The sequence below is a fragment of the Thunnus maccoyii genome, chromosome 15 (assembly GCF_910596095.1).
Source record: "Thunnus maccoyii chromosome 15, fThuMac1.1, whole genome shotgun sequence".
In the NCBI taxonomy this organism is placed as follows: domain Eukaryota; kingdom Metazoa; phylum Chordata; class Actinopteri; order Scombriformes; family Scombridae; genus Thunnus; species Thunnus maccoyii.
Genome location: NC_056547.1, coordinates 27,473,732 through 27,496,601, shown reverse-complemented (window position 1 = coordinate 27,496,601; position 22,870 = coordinate 27,473,732). Strand labels below are relative to the sequence as shown.

At 39.3% G+C, this 22,870-nt stretch overlaps 1 protein-coding gene across 3 annotated transcripts; it reads right to left on the bottom strand.

Annotated features, from left to right (window-relative positions):
- Positions 1-1,133: 1,133 nt before the first annotated feature.
- Positions 1,134-13,513, bottom strand: maneal (mannosidase endo-alpha like). Of its 3 annotated transcripts, none has more exons than XM_042435782.1 (5): positions 13,355-13,513; positions 12,367-13,228; positions 11,017-11,126; positions 3,798-3,874; positions 1,134-2,158 (listed from the first exon to the last, which is right to left on the bottom strand). In XM_042435782.1, exons 2-5 carry the CDS (start codon positions 12,869-12,871, stop codon positions 1,522-1,524), a joined length of 1,329 nt encoding a protein of 442 aa, XP_042291716.1. In that variant the 5' UTR covers positions 12,872-13,228; positions 13,355-13,513; the 3' UTR covers positions 1,134-1,521. The 3 variants fall into 3 exon arrangements, with proteins under 3 accessions (XP_042291716.1, XP_042291717.1, XP_042291715.1); XM_042435783.1 differs by having other exon boundaries at positions 12,367-13,071; XM_042435781.1 differs by having other exon boundaries at positions 12,367-13,513.
- Positions 13,514-22,870: the final 9,357 nt, after the last annotated feature.

Below are 22,870 nucleotides of genomic sequence, written 5' to 3'. Positions count from 1 at the left end.
CTCGATCCTTATCCATTCATCCCTTATCCCTCGACCCTCATCCCTTCATCCCTCGCCCCTCATACCTTCATCTCTCACCCCTTGACCTTCATCCCTTCATCCCTCGACCTTCATCCCTCGACCCTCATCCCTTCATCCCTCACTCCTCGATCCTCATCCCTTCATCCCTCACCCCTCGACCCTCATCTCTTCATCCCTCACCCTTCGACCCTCAACCCTCATCCCTTCATCCCTCCCTCGATCCATCCTTTATGAATCATCCTGGCTCTCCTCCGTTGATATTATTTGTTTACAGCACCCCTTTTCACTTCCTCCTTCCACAGCTACTATAGCTCCCTCGACTCGCCTGCTTCTTTTCATTCATTCAACCTTTATTTACATCTCGAGGTATCATTGAGGGCATGTCCTCATTTTCAGTGACATTGACATTCTGGATCAGTTTATCTCCAAATAAAGTGGTTTACTTCATCTGGCTAAACTGTTAGCTTGTTTACAACCTTCCTAGATCTCTGCTTCAGTGTGTACAATGTTACCATAACAAATAGAAATGATGGCCAATTACACCCAAGTTGCAATAAACCAGCATTATCTTTTAAGTCAGAACTGTGTGTTCAGATTCCCTCACAGCTGAATTTTTCAGCCTTCGACCAAATCTCTGTTCAATAAATAAACAAATGGAGAGTCTGTGTGACTTGTTTTCAAGCTCTGATTGGTCTATAATGGCCTTAAATGAATGAAATACGACAGTATACCAAGAAAACGAATCCATTCCAATTCAGATCCTCAATGCACCCATAATTTAGACCAGCTGCAGCAGCTCTCAGCAGCTTCTGTTTGCATCCAATGTTTTTGTCTGCATAGCCCCCTTTTAAATTCGACTGTATTGATTATTTCACCATGTGTAAACAAATGCAACCTTGAAACTAGACTGTCTGGAAGAATTGACTGAAGTACCACATTTCATAACCATATACATACCTGACTACAACCCAGGGCTTTGTGCAGATCTCTTTGATCACATCTAACCTTTCCTTGAAAGATAGTTTTCTTGTGCAGTGATCCCTCTACCACTTTTCCTCAAACATGTCACTCATTCCACAACAGTAAACAGACACAATTTAATTTGTCTTCAAGGAAATACAGGAAAGAACAGTCTTTTATCATAAGAAAATAAGAAAAAAATCCTACAGAGGAGATTTACTGTACATAGCCGCACTTGACGTCGCAAACAGATACTTAACCAAGTTGTTATCATATCAGGAAATGATGATTATCTGTCCATCATTGTGACCTTGTAGCTTCAACATATTAGTGATATTATCAATCCTGTACAAAAAACGTTAGTGATTAAAAACAGTAAGGGTAGAGTGAACATTTGGGGAAAATCTCATCAGGAGTGTTCAGTTGGAGAGAAACAGGGTAGGTGGATGACTATAAAGTTGTTGTCTTACAACAGAGGAGCTGACTTAATGTCATTTCTGGTCATGCTCAGGGCATCAACCAGGCTAAGTAAAGCCATGCTCACATCAGCCACTTATCCTTTTCCTTGTTGAAGTTCTCTGCCCACTGGCGCGTAAGCTCCAAGTAGTGTTCTGGTTGGTTGGGTTGATAGTCCAGGTACAAACGGGTCACTGTTTTCTTGGGTACCGCCTTCTCTATCTGTGTGCCTTCGTGCCATTGATTAAAGGAAGTAATGGTGACAATTTCTGGTCTGACGGATAGAGCTGCCTGCAGGGACGTCTCATAGTAACGCCCATTGACCCGGTTCCTCGTGTTATGGTTGTTCCACGGCCGAACAGCTGTGTCCACGTACCCTGGACCAACGCTGGGGATGAACAACAGATTGTTTGAATCGCAGAAGGCCTTGATGGCTTTCCAGTTCTGGTGGGAAGAGCCAAAGGAGAAGCCGTTGGAAGCAAAGTAGGTGTACATGCCATCAAAGCCGCTAGCTAGGATGTCATGTTTGTGGCGCTCTTCAACAATGAGGGCAACAAAAACCCCATCATATGGTGTGCCTCTGATGGTGTGGGAGCCTTTAGCTGTCAGGAGCTCTGCCCAGGACTCTGGTGGAGTCAGGTAGGAGTCATATATATAGAACAAAGGCAGGACTCGCCCTGTGCTGGACCGGAATCTGTAGAAGGCGCCATGTTTTCCATACCTGAGAAAAATAAGACAGAGAAAAAAAAGGATTTAAGAATGTTGCATGAAAAAGTATTCTTAAAGCTATTATATGAGGATTTGGGGGGGATTATAATGGTGGCAGTGTACATTGCTGTCTGCAACACTGTCCTAATTTGACACTGCCACTGTAAATTGGGACTGGAAATTTTCCAATACAAAGGGTTTTAATTTGTTCTCAAATTAAGAGTCTCTGGTATAATTCCTCCAAAAATAAGATTATGCTGACGAGGCTGACTGGTGGCTTCCTGTGCTTTGTCAGTTTGTCTTGCTGTCTGCTAGGACTTTTTAAAAAAAATAAAAAATAAAAAATAAAAAACCCAACTCTTTACTACCACTTCACCACAGTCAGGAATGTAGACATTTTAAAATCCTACACTATGCTTTAATGCTTCTGAGAAAGGGAACAAATTCAGCAATTCAAGTGACACCTTTCCCATTGCATGGTCATTTGAATCAATGTCCACATAAAAATGTTACTGCAGCTTAAGGTCTCAGGGAGCATGGCTGAACAGATATTAACTGCTGTTAAAGGCTCCACATTGGCTAAGTAATGTATCCCATTATGGCCAAATTACCGTTTTCAACAAGAACAACAATGACAGGCAGTTAAGCTAACAAGCTATATGCTAGTGATGTAAAACTATTGGTCTTGTTTGTTTGATGTTAACTACACTAAAGTCTCAAATTTAATGATGATAAAATAATTTAATTTAAAGAACTTAATTTATCCCCAGTGAAGGGCAATAAAAAGTATTGCATAGTAACAATTACAAGTGCTACATACAGGGCACATACAGTAAGTCAGCAGTCAGAGGTGGGAATAGGAAGATTCCCAGAGTGGAAGGGGCAGAGTTCAATAGATCTCTTACTCAACTTACTGATAATTCAGCACCTTTAATACAGCTAAGATTTCACAGTTTGTGCCAGCAGGTAGACTTCAGAAAATATTCATGACTTACTAAAACCATCATCTCGGTTTTCTGTCTCTCCAGTTTTTGTTTCATTTTACACAGATGGTCAGCACAGTGGGTTTCTGGAAATATTGGCAGCAATGTAAAGGAATAGGACTCAACTCAAAGCACGCTAGCTTGGCCTTTTATTTTATTCTAATCTACTATCATTATAAACATGGCATCACTGAGACCTTTTATTCCCATTACTAGACAGTGTGGGATCACAGTCGTCTTTTTTTTCAGACTACTACTGAATATCTTATTAGATGAAACACTATCTGATTAGCCTCACAGCCCTTCTCCATGTCCTCCTCTTAAAGCTGACATATTTTATACATTCCTTGAGTCACGGGAAAAGCTGAATATCATCAAACTATGTGAGATAGATAAAGAGTCAGGTTTCTTTTGAGACATATTCAGACCAGTTAAAGTTGGAGCAAAAGCCACCTGCTGATCTATTATAGCAGGATCACAGGGGAGACATCTATATTTAACTACTTGTTCCTCACCTTCCCACATTAGGCTTCGTGTTTCACCAGAACACTAGGCTTCTAACGTCAGTGCCGCTGATATGGAAAGCAGAGCTCAGTTCTTTGGTGAGTGAAAGGCAGCTATTCCTCTCTCTGGCACAGAGAAAAGTGGACGCCTAGAAAAACAACTTACTTGTCAATAATATATTTGATGTTGTCATGCATGCTCTGGTCCGTCCGCCCTTTGTATGGCTGTATGTGAAAGGCCACCTGTGCAAAAAAACAGTGGAACACTGAAGAAAGGACACTGCACAACATGATTATACAAATACCTGGAAAATAAGAGGTTATGCAATAATTTTCAAACTAAGCACTCAGTTGCTCATTATTCCAATGCATTATTTGTTTTGATGGACAGCTAGTGTGAAGGCAGCATTTAATTAGTAGTCAGTGGACCTCGCTAATTATTTGGCTGCGCCGTCTGTGAATTAGAGTGTTGATTGAAGTGTCATGTCGTTCCGACTCTGGAGGTACTTGTTTCCACGGTGATTGCATATTTTTGTATGAATACTCAAATACCAAACTGCTCAGCAGAATGACAGCATCATGTTCATCAATCTAACCAAATGTACTGATGAACAGTTAAAGGACACAATGAAAATGCTATATCTTATGCCTTTCATGAGGAGCTTTGCAATGGCTTCCTGTGAAGCTGTTCTGTGTAGGTGATCAATAATGTGTAATCATAACACGGCTGAACAGGTCATGGCAAGTCAGTTTCATTTACACTGACCAAATCAACTGAACCATTCAAGTCCTACTGAAAAGTAAATAGTCCATGTGTTGATGCAAATGTAAAAAAATGTGCTAAATGTTCTTGATGATGAACTCAATGAGGAAATCTGCACTATGTCTTCCAATATCCAGTTAATCAGTACATACATGTTCAAGTCTACACAAGCTTACAGTCATTTCTGACTATGTTCTCCCAAGTGCACAACACAGTCCTTGTGATTGTTTTCCTACAATATCCACTATTAATGTTGTTTATGGTCAATTTTAGCAACTCAAAGCACTTGGGTAAGGTTAGGCAGATATTATGTTTATCTACTTATATAGTTTGACATTGTGAGAAACAAGGCACGCTGACTGAGACAAGTCCAAGTTCTCTGACAGATGATGATGGATGGCAGATGGATCTTGAATCATGCACATTATATAATTGTAATTGTAGCTTTTGATTAGTGACCATCGTTTGCACACAAAATTTCACATAGCACGGGCTGTCTTGTTATATGGTGTCACTGAGTAAAATAAAGGAAAAACACGCATTGCTATCTTGTCCCAGATTCTTCTTTTATTCTACACGGACATGACTGACAACATTTCAACCATTAATGACATTTGTTCTCAAAAAGTTGTCAATCATTTGTCCTCTTCAAGAGCATTCATAGTTGAAATGTTGTCAATCATATCCACTGAGTTCCTTCCTCTTCTTTTGTGCTGGTACTGCCATTACTCAGCACCTGCAAAGAAGTTACTGATGTGTGTGTGTGTTTGTGTGTGTGTGTGTGTGTGTGTGTGTGTGTCTTTATGATTGAAAGGGGAAATGTTTGACTCACACTTAATGATTTCTTTCAGGGGCAAACTCTGCATTATCATTCAAGTATTGTAATAAGAAATAAAGCAAATATATTTTCAGCTGTGAGATCATATGTCACCATTAATGAATGATGATGATAATTCATAATATAATTATAATGAACCTTCAAGCACAACTGCGGAGCGTGACTTTAAATTTTGATTTTCAACATTGCGTGACAATAATCACATTGTTGTAAATGTTGAAACACATCAATTTGAGCTGTGAAGTTGCACTTGAATGAGTCCTTGTTAGATGAACCCTGTAGAGTTTTCCTTGTAAACAAACAAAATTTTGTTATTACTGAGTGTTTCTTAACACACTCCTAAGCTTAAGTGTTTTGAGACCTGTTTGCATTTTTTATTTTATTTATGCATTACATTTTAATTCCTCATTTATTGCCAAATTGCTACACTTTGCAGCACATGAACACCACTAACTGTTGATATACATTACTGTGCATTACCCCCTATAGAGCTGTCTACCACATTAACCCATTGCTTGCACAACATATGTTCTCATGCTAAGCTGGTGCAACACAAGATAAAACAGTACAGCAACCTGCTTATCGAACTGTTACTTTACATTGGGGAATCTTGCATACATCTAAATTTCAGTGTAGTTTATCGACACAACATTCAATACTCTACTTATCGATACAGACCGAGTGTACTTGAATTTCCGCATTGCCTGGCAAATGGTGTAAAAATAAACTCACAGAACCTAAGTTTAGCCGGCAGGATGCTGAGCATTTCTTGAAAATGGAGCCGAGAAGGAGGAGGAGGAGAAACAAGTGAAGCAGATGCTCACCATCCCCACAGGCTTGTCCTGTATTGTCATCCCATCTGTCAACACATTCAGGTGACACGGGATGGCATCTACTCAACTAACTCAGGGTGACTCAGAAATCCTTTTCAGCTGCCTTTCAGTAATAATTAAAACTTTAAAGACTATCGTTAGACCTATTTTTTCAGACTTATGCAATCCAGTAGGTATTTCAGTTCATAGAGTTTTTAGAGGAACCAAATTCAAACAAGGAAATCATGAAAACTGGAGGATTGAAAATGAATTCACAGAGAGCAGTGTGTTGTGTTTCTTTTGCAAGAGCTGAGGGTTGAGTGATGGATGCCCTCTGTCATCCAGGATAAACGGTACGGTTGTTTGCTTCAGTCACAAGGTGGAAAAAGGTCTACTGCAGCTCAGCAGCAAACAGTAAAGCATTGACAGAGCTGTCGAGCTGCAAACACCGAACGCTCAACGCCCACTCCACCTTTTAAAAAGAGGCTGCAAGGTCTTCATAAACAGTTTCCATGGTAACATGGCAGTGTTTGGTGCCCGGGCTCGGGCTTGTCAGTCGTCTCGGCTGGTTGGAAATCATGAAAGTCCAGCGAGGTAAGACGCTGTTCAATCTGTTCCTGTTTGGTTGAATAAACCACGGATGAATGCGGATGAAAAGTGCTTTATTTGCTCAGATGGCCCCATGTTGTGTGATTCTGACAGACTCTCATATTTATATTACAAGCCTCAGGTGTATAGATGCTGCTGCAACAAACAAGCCTTCCGAACAGTTTTCAATGATGTTTGGCTTTTCTTCAGATGTTGACAAACACAAACCTGATGTTTTATCATCATGTTGGAATATGCTACATGAATTCAGCTCATAATGTACACTGAGATCATGCAAAATACCATCATGGAAAGAAAAAAAATGGAGCCACTCCAAACAGCAGAAAATGGCAGGTGTACCCAGAATTACCAGAAATCCTGCAATGTGGTCGGCGTAAACTACATGCAAAACATCCACATTCACCTTCCATCAAGTCTGTGACTTAATAGTAAAGGAAACTACAGGAAGACTGGTTCCAAACCTCGGAATCAGGTTACACACATATCTCTGATTTTTTTCAGTAATTTGAATGGGTCTGAAAGCTGTTTCCATCTTCTTACAGCTAACTATACATCCATGAAAAATAGCAATAGAAAAATGGCCACAAAAATGACAACAAGCATGGATGAAATCGATGTAGCTGTATATTAATGTAACTAGGTAGCCAGTTAGCTATGTAGGAAGATGACATCCCCATTCGTAGTTAAACCTACAGCTCTCGATTGTTTCTCCAACAGGCTGAAAGAGGCCTCAATGAGCACAATCTACACCTACTTGAATTGCTGAACAAATTAGAGATGTGGCAGATTCAGAGGTCTGTAACTAGACCCACTCAGGTCAGACAACCTTGAAGTCTTTGTTATGATATCATCAAATGGGCAGGAGTCAGCTTTGCAGCAGCAGTTACATTTCTAAACCAGCAGCGGGTATCTAACCAAACCCATCTTTTTTACTCACAAAAACATTTATACTGGCAAAATTACTCACATACATTATGTGAGCAATACATACATTACAGCTCAAAAACATATTTTGTATTTATTTACTCTTCTAAACTGCATTAACCTGCATTTTTGGCCATATGTTGGACATATCATACCCTAATAAAGTTGATATGGTGAATGTGTTAGCAAACAGTTGCCCATTTAAACAACTGGAAAACACAGAGCACCATTTTCATTCATTTGGAGTTGGGTTTCTGGTCACCTGATTAATGTAAGTCCAATATTTATTCTACTTTTAGTTCTGTTTTGATTTCCACCAACTCCTGAGAAAACTTTATGGCTCTTTAGCTGCTAAATGCTCTACTAGTATCGTTCACCAGCTAGTTGCTAACTTTGTCTGTCTGGTGTTTGGTCCTTAGCATGTAGTGCACAGTGTTTTTTTTTCAAAACAGCTGATAGTTGGTGCTGGAAATGAGGTTGATGAGAATGGTGAGACTAAAACAATGAAATGGTGCACTGTAAAAACCAAAACAATAATCTAAAAGATGCTAAATCGCTGATTAGAGTTGAAGGGAACTGCAGAGTTATGTGATAATTCTCTGTGGATTCATCACCATGAGTGACACCTTTCACATTACATTACACATTACACACAGTCATTTCACCCATTGTCAATATAACTACAAACAAATATTGACTAGTGCATTTGATGTTAATCACATTTGCACATACAATATATTTTGTAGCAAAAGCATATTTCATTGTGTATTGACCATAGAGGGAAGAAATGTTTTTTTCAGTTCATTAAAATATTCAGATCTCACTAAAACAAGAATGCTTCCTTGTGGTGACAACAAGAGAACGTAGTGCTATTCTGCTCTACTTAGTTTTTGATTTTTCTCCTCTTGTTTGCAGCTAGCATCCCAACAGCAACATTTCATTGGGAAAACAGGGTCAATCTATGCTTAATTAGTGAGGATGGAGCACTGGGGGGGATTATGGATCAGTCTGTGCCCTCTTGTGTGTCATTTGTGATGTGTCAACTGATTTCTGTGACACTGGTGGTCTGCTTTGGATGGAACTTAGAAGGATGATCCATCTTTACATCTCATTCCACCTTTAACATGGACAGAGGAACACCTCCCTGTAAGTGGCTGTATCCAAAGCACTGCATCATGTGACATGTGATGACTGAAGACACACATATGACATTTGCAGAAAAAATGCAGACACATACACATGACTGCTCACACACACAGACTTCAGCCTGTATTTTGTCAGCGGCAGCTCTGGTACTCTGAAACACTGGAGCATTAGCCCTCAGGTCAGCTGTGAGATACACACTGTTGTGTAAGTCTGACTGAGACACACAGAGAGACCCAGTTCTCGGTCTAAGACTTCCATATAAGGAGTATGAAAATAGACTGAGGGAAAGCTCTTCTGTCCTGTTAATGCTGAATCTACAGTCTGTCCTCGGTTTGTTTTTGCCATCTCTCTCTCAAGCACCTTCAGCATGTTTTGGCTTAATGGCATTTGAAACCCCTTAGTGCTAAAGTAGATATGACTTTGTTTACTGGAGTTGTGCATTGAAAGGGACAATCTACCCCTAAAACAGCTAATGGCTCTGCTAGAAAGGCGTCAGACAGCAGAACATCTTCATCTCTCTGCGTTACATTACTGTAAACGCCACTGGGACCCAACATGGAGGTATGAATTTCTTCACTGTCAGAAGCCTCAGTGGACCACAATGCTATGCACGTGTTTCATTTTGAATAAAGGGCATGACACACTTTCTCTCAACTGGAAAAAATTGAGTCTTCAGGCCGGGTCACACCAGCATTTAAAACAGCAACGTTTCGCAGTAATATCAATATCAGTTCACTTTAATGGAATTGTTGTGATAAATTGACTTGCTTGTAGTGTTTGGGGGTAGATTTGGCAAATCTCTCATGTTGAGTTCAACTTTAATTAACTTTGACACCTGAATTGACTCTGTTGACAAACAGCAAACTTCCTGAGTGTACTGACCTTTGAGAGAACACAGTGCTGGAGAGTCTAAAACAGCGGAAGCTATCATAACCTATTTGCTGCTTTTCACCATCTACATTTATATAATCCAGCTCTGTTGGGTATTAACTGCTCCACAAAAGAGACACGGGTTGCAGAATGTTATGAGACAGGAGTCAATGGTAGGGAGCCACATCGTTCTGAAAAATTTTGTGTGCACAAGGGACTTTTGGGACTTTGAGTGCTCTGTACGACAGCACAAATGCATCTCTTGAATACACTGTATGAACTTATTATCTGGTAAGCAAAAGAGCTAGCTGGCTTAACTTGGAGAGCTATTGTGACCTATAGTGCTAGCATGTTCCCTGCTGGCTAGTATCTTAGCTGTTAGCTCAGCAGCTACAGTAGTTCACCAACTACCCCAGTGAATAGTCACTATGTCACCTACAGTAGCTTCCACTATCATCTAATTTGTGAAGACGTGCAAATTAACTTTGCTGCGCCACTTTCTGGTGTGACCATGTCTTTATGCTCTTACTATGCTATTCTTATTCCTCTCTTCACGTCTGAGGATGGACGCGAACAAACATAAAGATATTTTGTGTAAAATTATTGAATAAATTGTATAGAGGATATTCTGACTTTAGAAGTCTGTTTTAATTCACATGATGGATGAATTAAGTGGATTAAATATTCATTGTTTGGCAGCTTTACTTTCTTATGTTGTGTTCACATTGCAGGAATCATGCCCAGAACTCATCTATTGCTCATATCTGGTATTTTGAATGACCCTTTGAACCTATTCCACAAAGTAGGCCAACCCACATCTGAAATCAATATGAAATGACACTCATGTCAAAAAGAAACTCAACAAAATAACAAACAATGTCACATCAATATTTCTTTCAACATAATTAAGTTTGACTGAATTATCATCTTTAAAACTCTTCATGTCACTCTGTGTCACTCTATTTCCATCGTCCATCATTATTCTGTTCTGCATGCTTACACTGGCTCAACCGATAGACCTTTTTCACAGGAGGACATTTTGACATGTCACAGTAGGAAAAGCACAGGTGTACATAAAAAAATGAATGATAGCTGAATTCCATTTAGCTGCTTCAGTTTCAGGGTGCTGGTAATACACATGTTGGCTCACTGTTACACTGTCATGGTTTATTGGGACACTTGGATAGAACAGAGCCATTGTTAATGTTATTAGTAACAGTACTACTATGTTAAGTCAAAATGTCTGCTTTGAAAAAGGTCCATGGAGCCCAAACTATGACAGTGAGAACACAGCGCTGATGATATAAGATTCAGATCGATGTTGTTCTCACTTTTGTTTGCAGCACCACACAATTAACACTTGCAGTCATTCATTCATTAAATCGTCAGAAAGGAAAAACATACCGGTTGTCTCACCAGTTACCTTGATGCTGTGCCTGTGGGCGGCGTCCATGACAGCAGGAACCAGGTCCTCGGTGGGCTCCCCGTGGTCGTCTGCCACCCCAGGAGGATACCAGGACAACACTAGCACCCCTACAACACCACAACATGGGGAGGAAGTCTGGTCTGAGTACAGTCAGGCATGAAGTTTGAATGTGATGATGTTAAAATTCAATCACTAATTGGATTGAGATTAATTTGTATTATTAAAATCTAAAATGTAGATTTTCCTCTATAACTATTCCCCTTCTGTTTTTAACTAGGGGTGTCTTTATGACAAAGTACTTGGGTTTCTGGAAATCTTAATATTTTACTCAACCCAGTATCTAGAAATTATGTCCATATTTGACAGTTTCACACCTTACAATGTATGGGTAGTGCCAATTTTCAGTTCCAATGCATGACAGAAGGTAAGGGTGTGGAGGTCGGGTTGGTGGATGGGCGAGTAGCGAAGCTTACTGTAACACCTAAAACTTCACGCATTGTCAAATTTTTGGAAAGTCATGCTCATTTCAGTGGAGGATGTATGATGAACAATAATGGACTAATGCCCCCTACTGGCCATCGGAACACCGACTTATTGGTTTTTACCAAACTTTGTATTGAAACTGGATTGTTAGTACAACAGGAAGTACGGAGGGGATGATGGGAGCCATTGTAAACAAAATATTCTGGCTGCATTTAATAAACAAAGAATTTTTTTAAAACTTCTTTTCCATAATGAAAAGTTGAACTAATAATTAAGCAATCAACTTATTGTTAATGATGATTATCATGTACATGTAAGATTTTTTTCAACCTTTTCTCTTAAAAAAACATTGGCATTAATCTTTATTCAGGGGTTCTCTTAATCGTCCAATATCCAAGCTCCTGTCTGCCGATAAGGTTACTTTATATATTTCACAAAAACTACTGTTAACTAACTAAGTTCATTTGCACTCTACAATAAAAACACACATGGTGGTTACTTTATAAGCTTATTCCAGGTTTTGTAGACTAAATTTACCTTTAAATTTGACTCCTTTTAGGATGGCAAAATGAAGGATTTCAGTATTTCACCATCAGGAGTTTATTCCTAAGGCGTGGAGATGCTTTTGAAACAGCATTTTAAAAGAAAATATAATTCAAAATTAACTGAATACACAAAATATGAAAAATCCAAATGATTAAAAATGTAGAGCCCTATACCCCTTTTCAAGATGCATTGGGGGTTGAGGGTGTTGGGGGGACTTGGTCTCATGGCCCCAGTAAGTCCTGGTTACTGCCCTGAAGAATGTCAACATTTTACCATAACAAAGAAAACATGTGGAGCCAGTGACGCGAGAATAGTTACCTGCTGCCGCTGCTTCTATCTGGGTCATGTGTGACTCCAGCACCTTTGGGTCCCTGGAGCTGTAGGGTCCCAGTTCTGGATAAAAACTTGAGGCAATGTCTTCTGGAGGTGTGTGCCTTCCTTGAGCATGACTGGCTGCAATTTTAGGGTCCCAGTGTGGCACTAAGACATGATCCCAGTGGATGTACTTATTGTCCATGCTTGGAGAGCCATACCACAGATAGTAAAAGATGTGCACGTCGTAGAAAATACTGTATTCTCGGTCCGATTTGGTGAAAACCACCTTAGTGTCGCTACTGCCCATGTGGAACTGGCCCGGCGACACCATCACGTCTTTCACATCCAGCCTCCTCCTGTCGGATCTCTCCCCGGTGAAGTCCATCCCGGGGGCCAGGTCCGAGAATCCGTCGCTGGGCTTCAGCGTCCTGAGCCCCATCATGGTCCCGAAGATGAAGAGCGTGAAGAGGAAGAGTGCCACCAGAGCTTTTCTGCGGAGCCGAGTCATTGTCGCTGTCCGTGGTGCTGCTGCTGCTGCAGGAAAACAGCCAGTCCAGAAGCCAGCAGGGGGATAACACGGGTTCCTGTTAGTGCCAACTGCTGCTGCTACATCCCATGAATGCAGTCATCGTCTTTAAGCACGAACAGGCGTCGAGCAGGTAGCAGAAAAGGCGTTCAGTCACTGCGGCGGCTGGCGCACAATCGAGCCTGTAACACGCACGATAACCAGAGCAATCTCATCTCACTTCCATAATCACGACCTGAGGGCATTCTGCTCTATAATGCTTCAATAAATCGCCTCCTGTTCGCCCCGCGCACAGCCATGATCATCATGTCGGATTTTTATTCCTCCTTATCCTTTCCTCTTCGAAAGAAAAGTGACAAATCAATTCCCTCACTCAACAATTTCTCCATGTCTGTACAGAAAACAGAAGCCAGTCTGGTCACAGCCGAGGCTTCTTTAAAGCTATAATAAACCAAGCCTGGTTACCTTTGTATTGCATCCAATCGCTTGTTCCTCTCCATCATCTGCTCTTCCTGTGTCACCCCATCCTTATTATTACGGACCACATCTGTTTCTTGGAAAGTGGTTCCGGTCCCAGTACGAGCCCTGTATTGGAGAAAGACTATTTTTATTGAATGTTATAAACCAGAGAATGAAACATTAGATTCCGTGGCGAGGCAGGAGGGAGGTGGGATTAACCCCGACCGGAAAGAGATGTATGAGGGGTGATTAATGCCACAGAGAAGCAGGAGGTGGAGATGCCTGTAGGAATTCATCTATTATCTTGGATATACAGAGAGATTTTTGTCTGAAAGAATGCGAGAATGGCTTCATCATGTTGGTAAGGCTTTATTTTAATGGTCTGTAATTACCTTGTAATTTCTAAGTAATTTCCAGGGAAGCTGAGAGGAAAGGACAATGTAATTTGCAACTAGTTATAGGTAGCCATACAAGAAAAGTGACCCGTTGGCCTATACATGCATGTGCTGAGTGATCAAAGTAACAATTCAGCTCCCACGCTGTCAACACTTAGCCTAGGCCTATAATTAAAATGTATGCTAGCAATATTTTGGTATAGAAACAGCAAGGAAATTCATGACAAAGTCTGTTGCTCTGACATGTAGCTATAAATGTATTTTTATTCTTATTCTTGTAATTCATTGTTTATTGTTTTTTTTGGGCAACCAGTCAGTCATTCAACATAAAATAATTCACATTGCCCACAAATACCCAATCCCCTAAGACCCCCCTCAATACACATGTGATGGAGAAATGGAAATTTGCTGTAATTTGTTATTATTTATATGGAGAGTGATACAAAGAGTTATTTTTGCATCAAAATAAACTTCAAAATGCAATCCTGTGTTTTACAGCTGTAAAACATATTTCATATTTTAAGCTTATAATGTAAATGGTGACTCGTAATGGTCAAAGGAGGGCTACATGTTAACAATCTTAATTTTGCTTACTTTTGAAAAAATCTCTGAAGACATGTTTTCAAATCATAATTTCACAGCTGAAACATTTCAAAAATGCTTCATCTACAGTTGATATGAATCTCTCAAGAAAATATGAGGTGATGTGGCTGAGTTTTAGTGCAAAAGAGAGAATTGACTCATTGAATGTTAATCACTTAATAGGATGTTGGTAACCCCTCATAAGACATGACATTTTCTCCTCCATCTTCTTCACTGTGGCATTCATACTAGCTTGATGTGCTCTGTAAGACGAGGTAATACCTGTAGTCTGACAGATCTTACAACATCTTACAATTTCATTTAGTAGACGCTTTTATCCAAAGTGACATACATCTGAGAGTTGATACAACACAAGCAAGGATCTAGTCAGGAGACAACAACACGAGTAAGTGCCATAAAGCTAAGTTTGAGTCCGATAGGACGTAGATGCCAAGAGGTGGTGCATAGAGGCAATGCATAGAGTGTATACAATGCATAGAAGCAGATTTTTTTTTTCAGTCCATAAAGGGCAGAGGTGTTCACGAAAGGGTCTTTAGTCTTTTCTTAAAGATTGAGAGGGACTCTGCAGATCAGATGGAGTCTGGTAGCTCGTTCCACCACCGGGGAACTACAGAAGAGAAGAGTCTAGCTAGTTGTGGTGGTGGTACCAGGTGCCTTTCATTGGCAGAGCATAGTGAGCAGGAGGGAGTGTAGACCTGAATGAGGGAGTTCAGGTATGGTTTTGTAAGCAAGTGTCAGGTTTTGAATTTGATGCGGGCAGCAACTTGGAGCCAGGGGAGGGATACATACAGTGGGGTGACATGTGCTGTTTTGGGCTGGTTGAAGACCAGACGTGCCTCCATGTTCTGCATCATCTGCAGAGATTTGAATGTACATACGGGGAGGCCTGCCAATAAGGAGTTTCAGTAGTCAATGTGTGGTATTACAACAGGCTGTACCAGGAGCTGTGCTGCATGCATCTTCCTGATGTTGTACAGGCCAAATCGACTCCAACCAAGTGATTGAGGCCACATGAACCTTAAAGGTTAGTTGGTCATCAATAATGACACCAAAGTTTCGGGCAGACTTTGTGGGCATGAGTTAGGTTCATTCAAGCTGGACGCTGATGTTTTGTTGTATATAGGGACTGGCTGGGATGACAAGGAGCTTGGTCTTAGAGAGGTTAAGTTGAAGGTGGCGTTCTTTCATCCATGGCAAGATATCAGCAAGGCATGATATCCATGCTGAGACTGTGTGGTCTGTGTGGGCAGGAGGACCACGCATTGGAGCACTGACCCTTGAGGGACCCCTGTGGGTAAGCCATGCGATTTGGACACTTCTCCCCTCCAAGATTCTCTAAAAGATCTCCCTGAGAGGTAGGGCATGAACCAGCGTAGGGCAGATCCTGAGATACCAAGCTCAGTGAGTGTGGAGAGGAGGATTTGGTGGTTAACCGTGTCAAAGGCAGCTGACAGATCTAGCAGCAATAGAGCTGAGGACTGACCAACAGCTTCAGTTGAACGCAGTGATTCCATTATCAACAGGAGCACAGTCTCAGTAGAGTGCCCTCGCTTAAAGCCAGACTGATTCGGATCGTACAGATTGTTCTCAGAAAGGAATTCAGACTTGGTTAAAGAGCGTATGCTCAAGTATTTTTGATAGGAAGGGCAACATAACATCACAGAATATGTACTTTTCTGTCATTTAATAAAGAGACATATGTACTATCAAAAGAATGGTACCCCATTGTATCAATAGTCACTATTAATAGTAACTGAGCTCAGTCTCTGTTAATGCTGCAAAACAAGGAGAAACTTTCTTAATAATTAACATGGCTTTTTGGGTGTTTTTATAATCTTCTCTATATTGTAAATCTTCAAGTGTAGTAAGTAAATGGTTAATTTACATAATTACATATTTATTTAATCATATAGATACAACAAATAAGGTACAAATACATAATCACATGAATATTAAAGTATATTTTATCCAGTGGAACTTATAGAAATAGAGGCTCTGCAGCAAAACAGCCCCCAAGATATGTTATAAGCATAAAATACATTATGACTTCAAATGTTTTATGCTTGGATGGTCAAAGCCAAAAATGGGAGAGCTGAATGTGTCTCCAGCTGTTGCAGTACACTAAAATCTATTGTAAAGAGATGGATAATAGCTTGTTTAGCCATTTCTGTTTGCTAATTGTATATGAGTCACACATCTTCTTTTTTACTGGATAAGGAATCATTCTTATGTGATTGTGGATCTAGTCTAAGACAATACATGCTTGAGGTGACATCTAGTGGGAGTGATCAAATAGTGCATTTATCATCTATATGCTTGTACCTATTGGTATGTAAGACTGGCCATTATCTTCCAATAGTGTGTGAGAGTAGATTATTATGACTGGATAAACTGCAAGTCCAAATGTCACCCACAGATGGTGTCTGTGTATTTGAAATAGAATAAATTACACAAGAGAATAAAGGTTGACCCCACCTTGCTTTCACATGGATTTTTTTGCATGAAGGAATATTATTTGGCTGAAAATCAGTTAGTTTGAAACCAGTGACAACTATGGGTAAATCAGTTTTATGCACTGTTTTCTCACCATTCACACAGAGCCTCAAATGACTGAGATATAAATGCAAGCTTGGGAGAAAATATTGATTGCTGTTGTTGAAGCTGTGCTGATTTAGAATTTTTCAGATAAACAGAAGCAAGAAGAGTTCCTATATGGGTTAAGAAGTTTCGCCTATATCTTATGCTAAATAAGCCATTTTGAAAACCCACTGGATTATCTAAAATGCACTGGCGCAAAGCTGAAGACAGAGCTTTTTTCATCTTCTAAAAATAGATGTTTTTTTTTATTCATGGTTTTTACAGGACAGTGATAACAAAGGATTTAGCTAAACTGATTTACATGTAGGATTTAACTCAGTTAGGAGGTTTGTTAACTTCAGCTGTTGCCTCAACATTTCCAAAACTAAAATTCATGAAAAGATAATTTTCTTAGTTGCAGTCAAGCAATTGAAGTGACCTTTTCATATCTGGGAGTGAGTTGTCATTCAACAGCACAGTGCTTGGTAGACATGGTATTTAACCTCATTGGCATTTGATAATATATTGAGAGACTGGACCTTCTTTAAATGGCAGCATCTCCAAGTTTATAAATGTAATAATGTATATGAATCCTTTTATACTACAATAGCTGTGGATTGTAACTGTATAAAGTCAAGGAAATATGGTGCCATACTCCAATTTCCAATTCAAAATTTCAGCATTGTGATGTGATGGCAGTGACTTATTCCAAGGCACTCCATACAGTAGGTCTGCATGGCAGTGCATACTGGAACAGGTCAGAGGTCACAACTAAACAGCATCTTGATTTATAGACTTTACATATAGGCATAAAATAGCATAAATGTCACAAAAGCCAGCTTGAAATGCTTTGCTTTGTTAGTGGAGCTGTCCCTGGTCCTGAAACAAAAACAGCCCTCCACCCTTGTTGTGATGGGTGCTACTGATGAGCTTTTACAAGAGTGTTTGTTGTTTGCCTCTTCATTTTAACATTTCTCTATACATGAAGTTAACTGTACCTGTCCTAAATATGATATGTATAACAAAGTGAGGAGGTTGTGATATACACTCACAGGCCGCTTTATAAGGAACACCTGTGCAATGTAATGCAATCAAATACAACAGCTCTGCCATAAGTTCTACTTTTATGCAGCTTATACATTTTCAGTTTTTGTTGACATTGTCAGAAAAGTGATGATTATACTTTATGTTTATTATTGAGGTTGTAGTGGGTGGTGATGGTGTGCTAGAGTGTTCCTAATATTTTATCCACCCCATTAACATACATGAGGGGGGCAAAATATCAGGAACACATTGCAATATAATGCAAATTTACATTCTCCACATATCAGAATTTAAGATATCTTCTAAAATTATGACTTAAATCATTGTGCCTTCTCCTAACTCACACTATTAGATTCTTCAATTCTGAAAATGTAGCATTATACACTAGACTCAAGATCCAAGAACAAAGAAGCCAAGATAATAACAAATGCCCTTTTTGTACTTGACATTTTTAAAGTCACCATGTGTAGGATTTGAAATGTTTTTATATTGGCGCCATCTTGTGGAGGTATCAAGAATTATACAGTTCTATTGTAGAGAGCAATGCATACCCCTACAGATCTGTCCATAAAAGCCTGAGACAAACTGGCTAAAAGCAACACATAGAATGCAGGATTGTTTATTTTTTTCTACAACACTTTTGTCATCACACTAATTTGAATGATGCTCTGATTACTTAAAAATCTGCACATTGTAGCTTTATACATATAAAATGGCCACCATATAGGCACATGATGATAATGAAAAGTTTTCTGACTGAATGTTCAATTAGTAGTCTCATAAAGTGGTGAGAACCCAATGACCAGTATCAGCCCACCTGATGAGGGAAGCTGTTAAGCTGTCTGTTACTGTAGAATGTCACTATGGTCCCAACAGCAAAATATGAACAATCACTTAAACCATTCAGTCTCGGTGTCCACTATTATTGACTAAATGATTTTTGGTCTCAGCCACTGAAAACACACTGTTCTAAAATTTGACTACAGACAAAAACAGGGTGTTGAGTACCAGACTTTTTTCACCTTTTAAATGTTAATTTATATACATGCTTCTTGAACTTGGTGTAATATTAACATATTACATTAATAATTTAAAAAGTCCCCCTTAGTTAATGCTCATTTCATTTGGATGTTTGAGCTTCATTGTGCAGAATGATGTATGTGCAGAGTTTAGGGAGGGTCAACTGAAAGACACTAACAAGTTGCATTAGCCAAGTATTAACCTCAGTCTCATTTCATGAGTGAAAGATAAGAAAAACTGGAACAACAATGAAAAACCTTGTCATATTCCTTTACCCGAAGTCTTTGATAGAAAGGGCTTCAGCCTGTCATTGTTGCCTGCTCAGGGCTGAGGTGGCCTGCAGCAGCCTTTCCTTCCCACAGGCTTCATGTGGGAGGGATATCTGTCAAAACATGGCAGTGGGTTATAGATTTACTATTGATCAGGCATATCGATTGATTTCCCTCTGGAGGAGGGGTGAAAGGTGAGCTGACAGGCTTCCCAGTGGGGCCGCTGGTTATTCCCCCCCCCCCTCACCCAGCAACAGACAAGGGCCCAGGCACTCATTCCCCAAGTGTGCTCTCAACCATCACCACAACATTACACACTATAAATACTGCAGTCTTAATGGAACTCCAACATGAGCAATTCAGGCACACATTCTGGTGTTGAGGAACTCTTTCTATCTTTTTCTACTCTCTGTCATTGAAAGGAAAATGAGGCATCTTTTCAATCACTGTGACGTAACATATGTTTGTGTGTGCGTGTGTGTGTGTGTGTGTGTGTGTGTGTTTGTGTTGGTTCAGTGATGGCTGCTGAACAAGCGCGTGCCAAGGCTTTGTTCCCACAAGCCCCCCTGAGTGACCCAGGTCACCTTAGGGTGGCCTGTTTTGTTGTGTGGCAGCCGGTGGGGCTCTCCATTTCCATGGTAACTTTCAGAGGATGCATGAATGGAGGTAGTCATTTGGTTTTAATTAGGCAACACCTCTCTCTCTCTCTCTCTCTCTCTCTCTCTCCCTCTCCCTTCCTCTCTCTCTCTCTCTCTCTCTCACACACACACGCACACACACATACACATACACATAATTGTATTGAATTGTGACAAGGCCAGCTCCCCTGCAGGCAAAACAAGAACACTGCAAGACGAAAAAGAAACCACATCTGAGAAATAAATTATTGCTACATGATGACTATTGATTGTGTCATTACTGGAAGTTCCATGACTCAGCTGCAATGAGAGTAGGTTTGTGGTTCTATACAGCTGCTTGAAAGCGACTCATTACCTATTAATGAGCATGAGTGAATGAACTGACCCCAACAGGCTACCGTTGGCCTTTTTTTGCAAACCTTGACAGTTGGACGTGACTCACCTCAGCAGACAAAGCATGTAGATGTATGTCATCTACAACAAGTATGAGTCATCCTGAAGACTAAAGATAGAGGAGGATGCCATCTGGTGTCTGAATTTCATCTATTAGTTTGTATAATTATCATGGAGGACAGAAATACAGCACTGACCTTCACTAATGTTGACACACAGAGAACTTTGAGGAGCAGTGTTTCTTCTAAGATGACAGCTTGGTTAATGCTTGTCAGATATTGTCAGAAACAGCTGTCACTACAAAACAGCAATACCTTAAAATACTCTGAGTTAATTCTTAATTTAGCTGTGAAAACTTACCCAACAACTTGATCTGGATCAAGGTGTTTGAGTATGAATATGGTGGCTAGAGATCTTTTAATCTGTCTATTAATCTGAAAAGGTGAAAACTAAAACCCCTCAAAACACCTTGACCAAAAAGCTGTTAAAGTAGATTTTAAAGGGTTCATGACCTTCCCCTCAATTTAACCACTAATTTGAAATATTTCACTTATTCAGTTATATTATCAGTTGAAGATGCTATTAATGGGTTCTCAAGATAGACTGTATATATATAAATATATATATATATATATATTATATATATATAATATATAATATGGATGTAGTTACTGTGATGTCACCCGTCACCAACTCCCAGCCAATCAAAAATGGGCAAAGAGACGGGCTGAAACAAGCCACCTAGCGGCTGGCGGACCTGTCACTCAAAGCAGCCCTGTCCTTCATTATGCATAACTTTACGGCTTAATAAAATTTAACGAGTGAATTCACCCCCATACAGTTGTCATGAAAGGGGAAATTAGCTATAGAGACCAAAACTGCTCTTTGTACCAGGCTGTAGGCATGTTTCTGCTGTAAAGTTGGGCATTTTAACATGGGGGTCTATGGGGAATGACTCGCTTTTGGAGCCAGCCTCAAGTGGCCATTCCGCATTGGCTTCATTTCTCAAAAGGCCACAATTAATTCTCTTAAAAATACCTAAATAGCAAATTAAGTAGATTTTAAGGGGTACATGACTTCTTCCTCTTCCTCTTAATTTACACAGTAATTTAAAATATAATCTCTTAATTATCAGTGTGAAATGTTATTAAGGGATCCAATGATGGATATAAAATACCCTGCCAACACTTATATTAAATATTAGATATTCAAAGTGATTCTTATGTAGTATTCATATATTTAATGGATACTTAATGGATAAATTAATGGACTGTAATATATTAAAGAGGTTTTAATGGCTTTTCTGGGTGGATTAAGGAGTTTTTAAGGGGTACAAACGTCTGTCAGTTTAAAAAATAACATTACAAGTACCTCTTAATTTGAACCATAAAGGATTTTTTCAATTAAAGTGCAAATTCAGGTGCTCACACCAAATTTGGGGTTAATCAATTAAATAATCAATTAATGGATTATTACATATCAAGGTTTTTTTTTAATGATTTATGTACATAAAATTTAACAGATGGTACGAAAGATATCCTTGAATTACCACCTTTATTGAAAAGGCTCTTTTAAGGGATAAATTAAGAGATTACTTCCATGTTTTTGCCAGTTTTTGTCTGTTTTTACTTCTTAAATCAAACAAATAACCCAATGAAAATACTACCCATTATATACTGCACTAATGCTACTACTAATTACTAACTACTAACTAAGTAGCTAATATTCATATAATTTCACAAAACAAAATTACAAAGTGCTTCAAAAGAATTTGACTAAAAGGTCATATCACTTTTCAATGCTTTTGTTGTTTTTTCTTTTGCTTGTTGTTTTGTTTGCTTTGTTTCTTCTGATTTGTTTTGTTATTTTACCTCTCAAAGACATGCAACACTGTCAAATGCCCCTATTATTATATTTGACTCATTATTTATTATACTTTCATCTTTAAAGTGTAATTTTGCTTCTGAATAGCTTAATTTACCTTTAATATCCCTTCCTCCTTTTCTCTCTTTTCTTTTTCTTTTCTATTCTTGATGAAGACATCAATTTGTAAAATTATGAGATTTTGAGACTGAAATGTTTTATTTATCACAAGCATAATTAGTGCAGTGAAATGTGGAACTTGTGCAGGCAAATGTATTATGAAACGATGCATTAAACAGATCTTAAAATGGTTTAATGTGTAACTGGAGAATGAGCTTGACTAGACTATAATAAATCAGATGGGAGGATGTTTGCAGACTTTATTGTGAATGAAGAGAGCAGCTCTTGTGAACACAGCCCTGTTCTTCACATGTGGATAACCAGGTTATCCAGATTACAATGTTGTTGATTTGACATGAGTCTTTTTTGGTTCTTCGTTGTCACAGCAACAAGTCCTTTAACCCAAACCTGCTAAAATGCAGTTTATTGACAGTTAGCTGGATCATAACCGTAAACCACAAACATGAATTCACTTTCAGATACAAGCTAACATTATCAGATACTAGCTTTCTCCTATTTATAATGAAAGACAGTTGATATAATTATGACTGTAGGTATTGTAGGAACATGCAGGTTTTTGACAAATCATATTTTATTTTT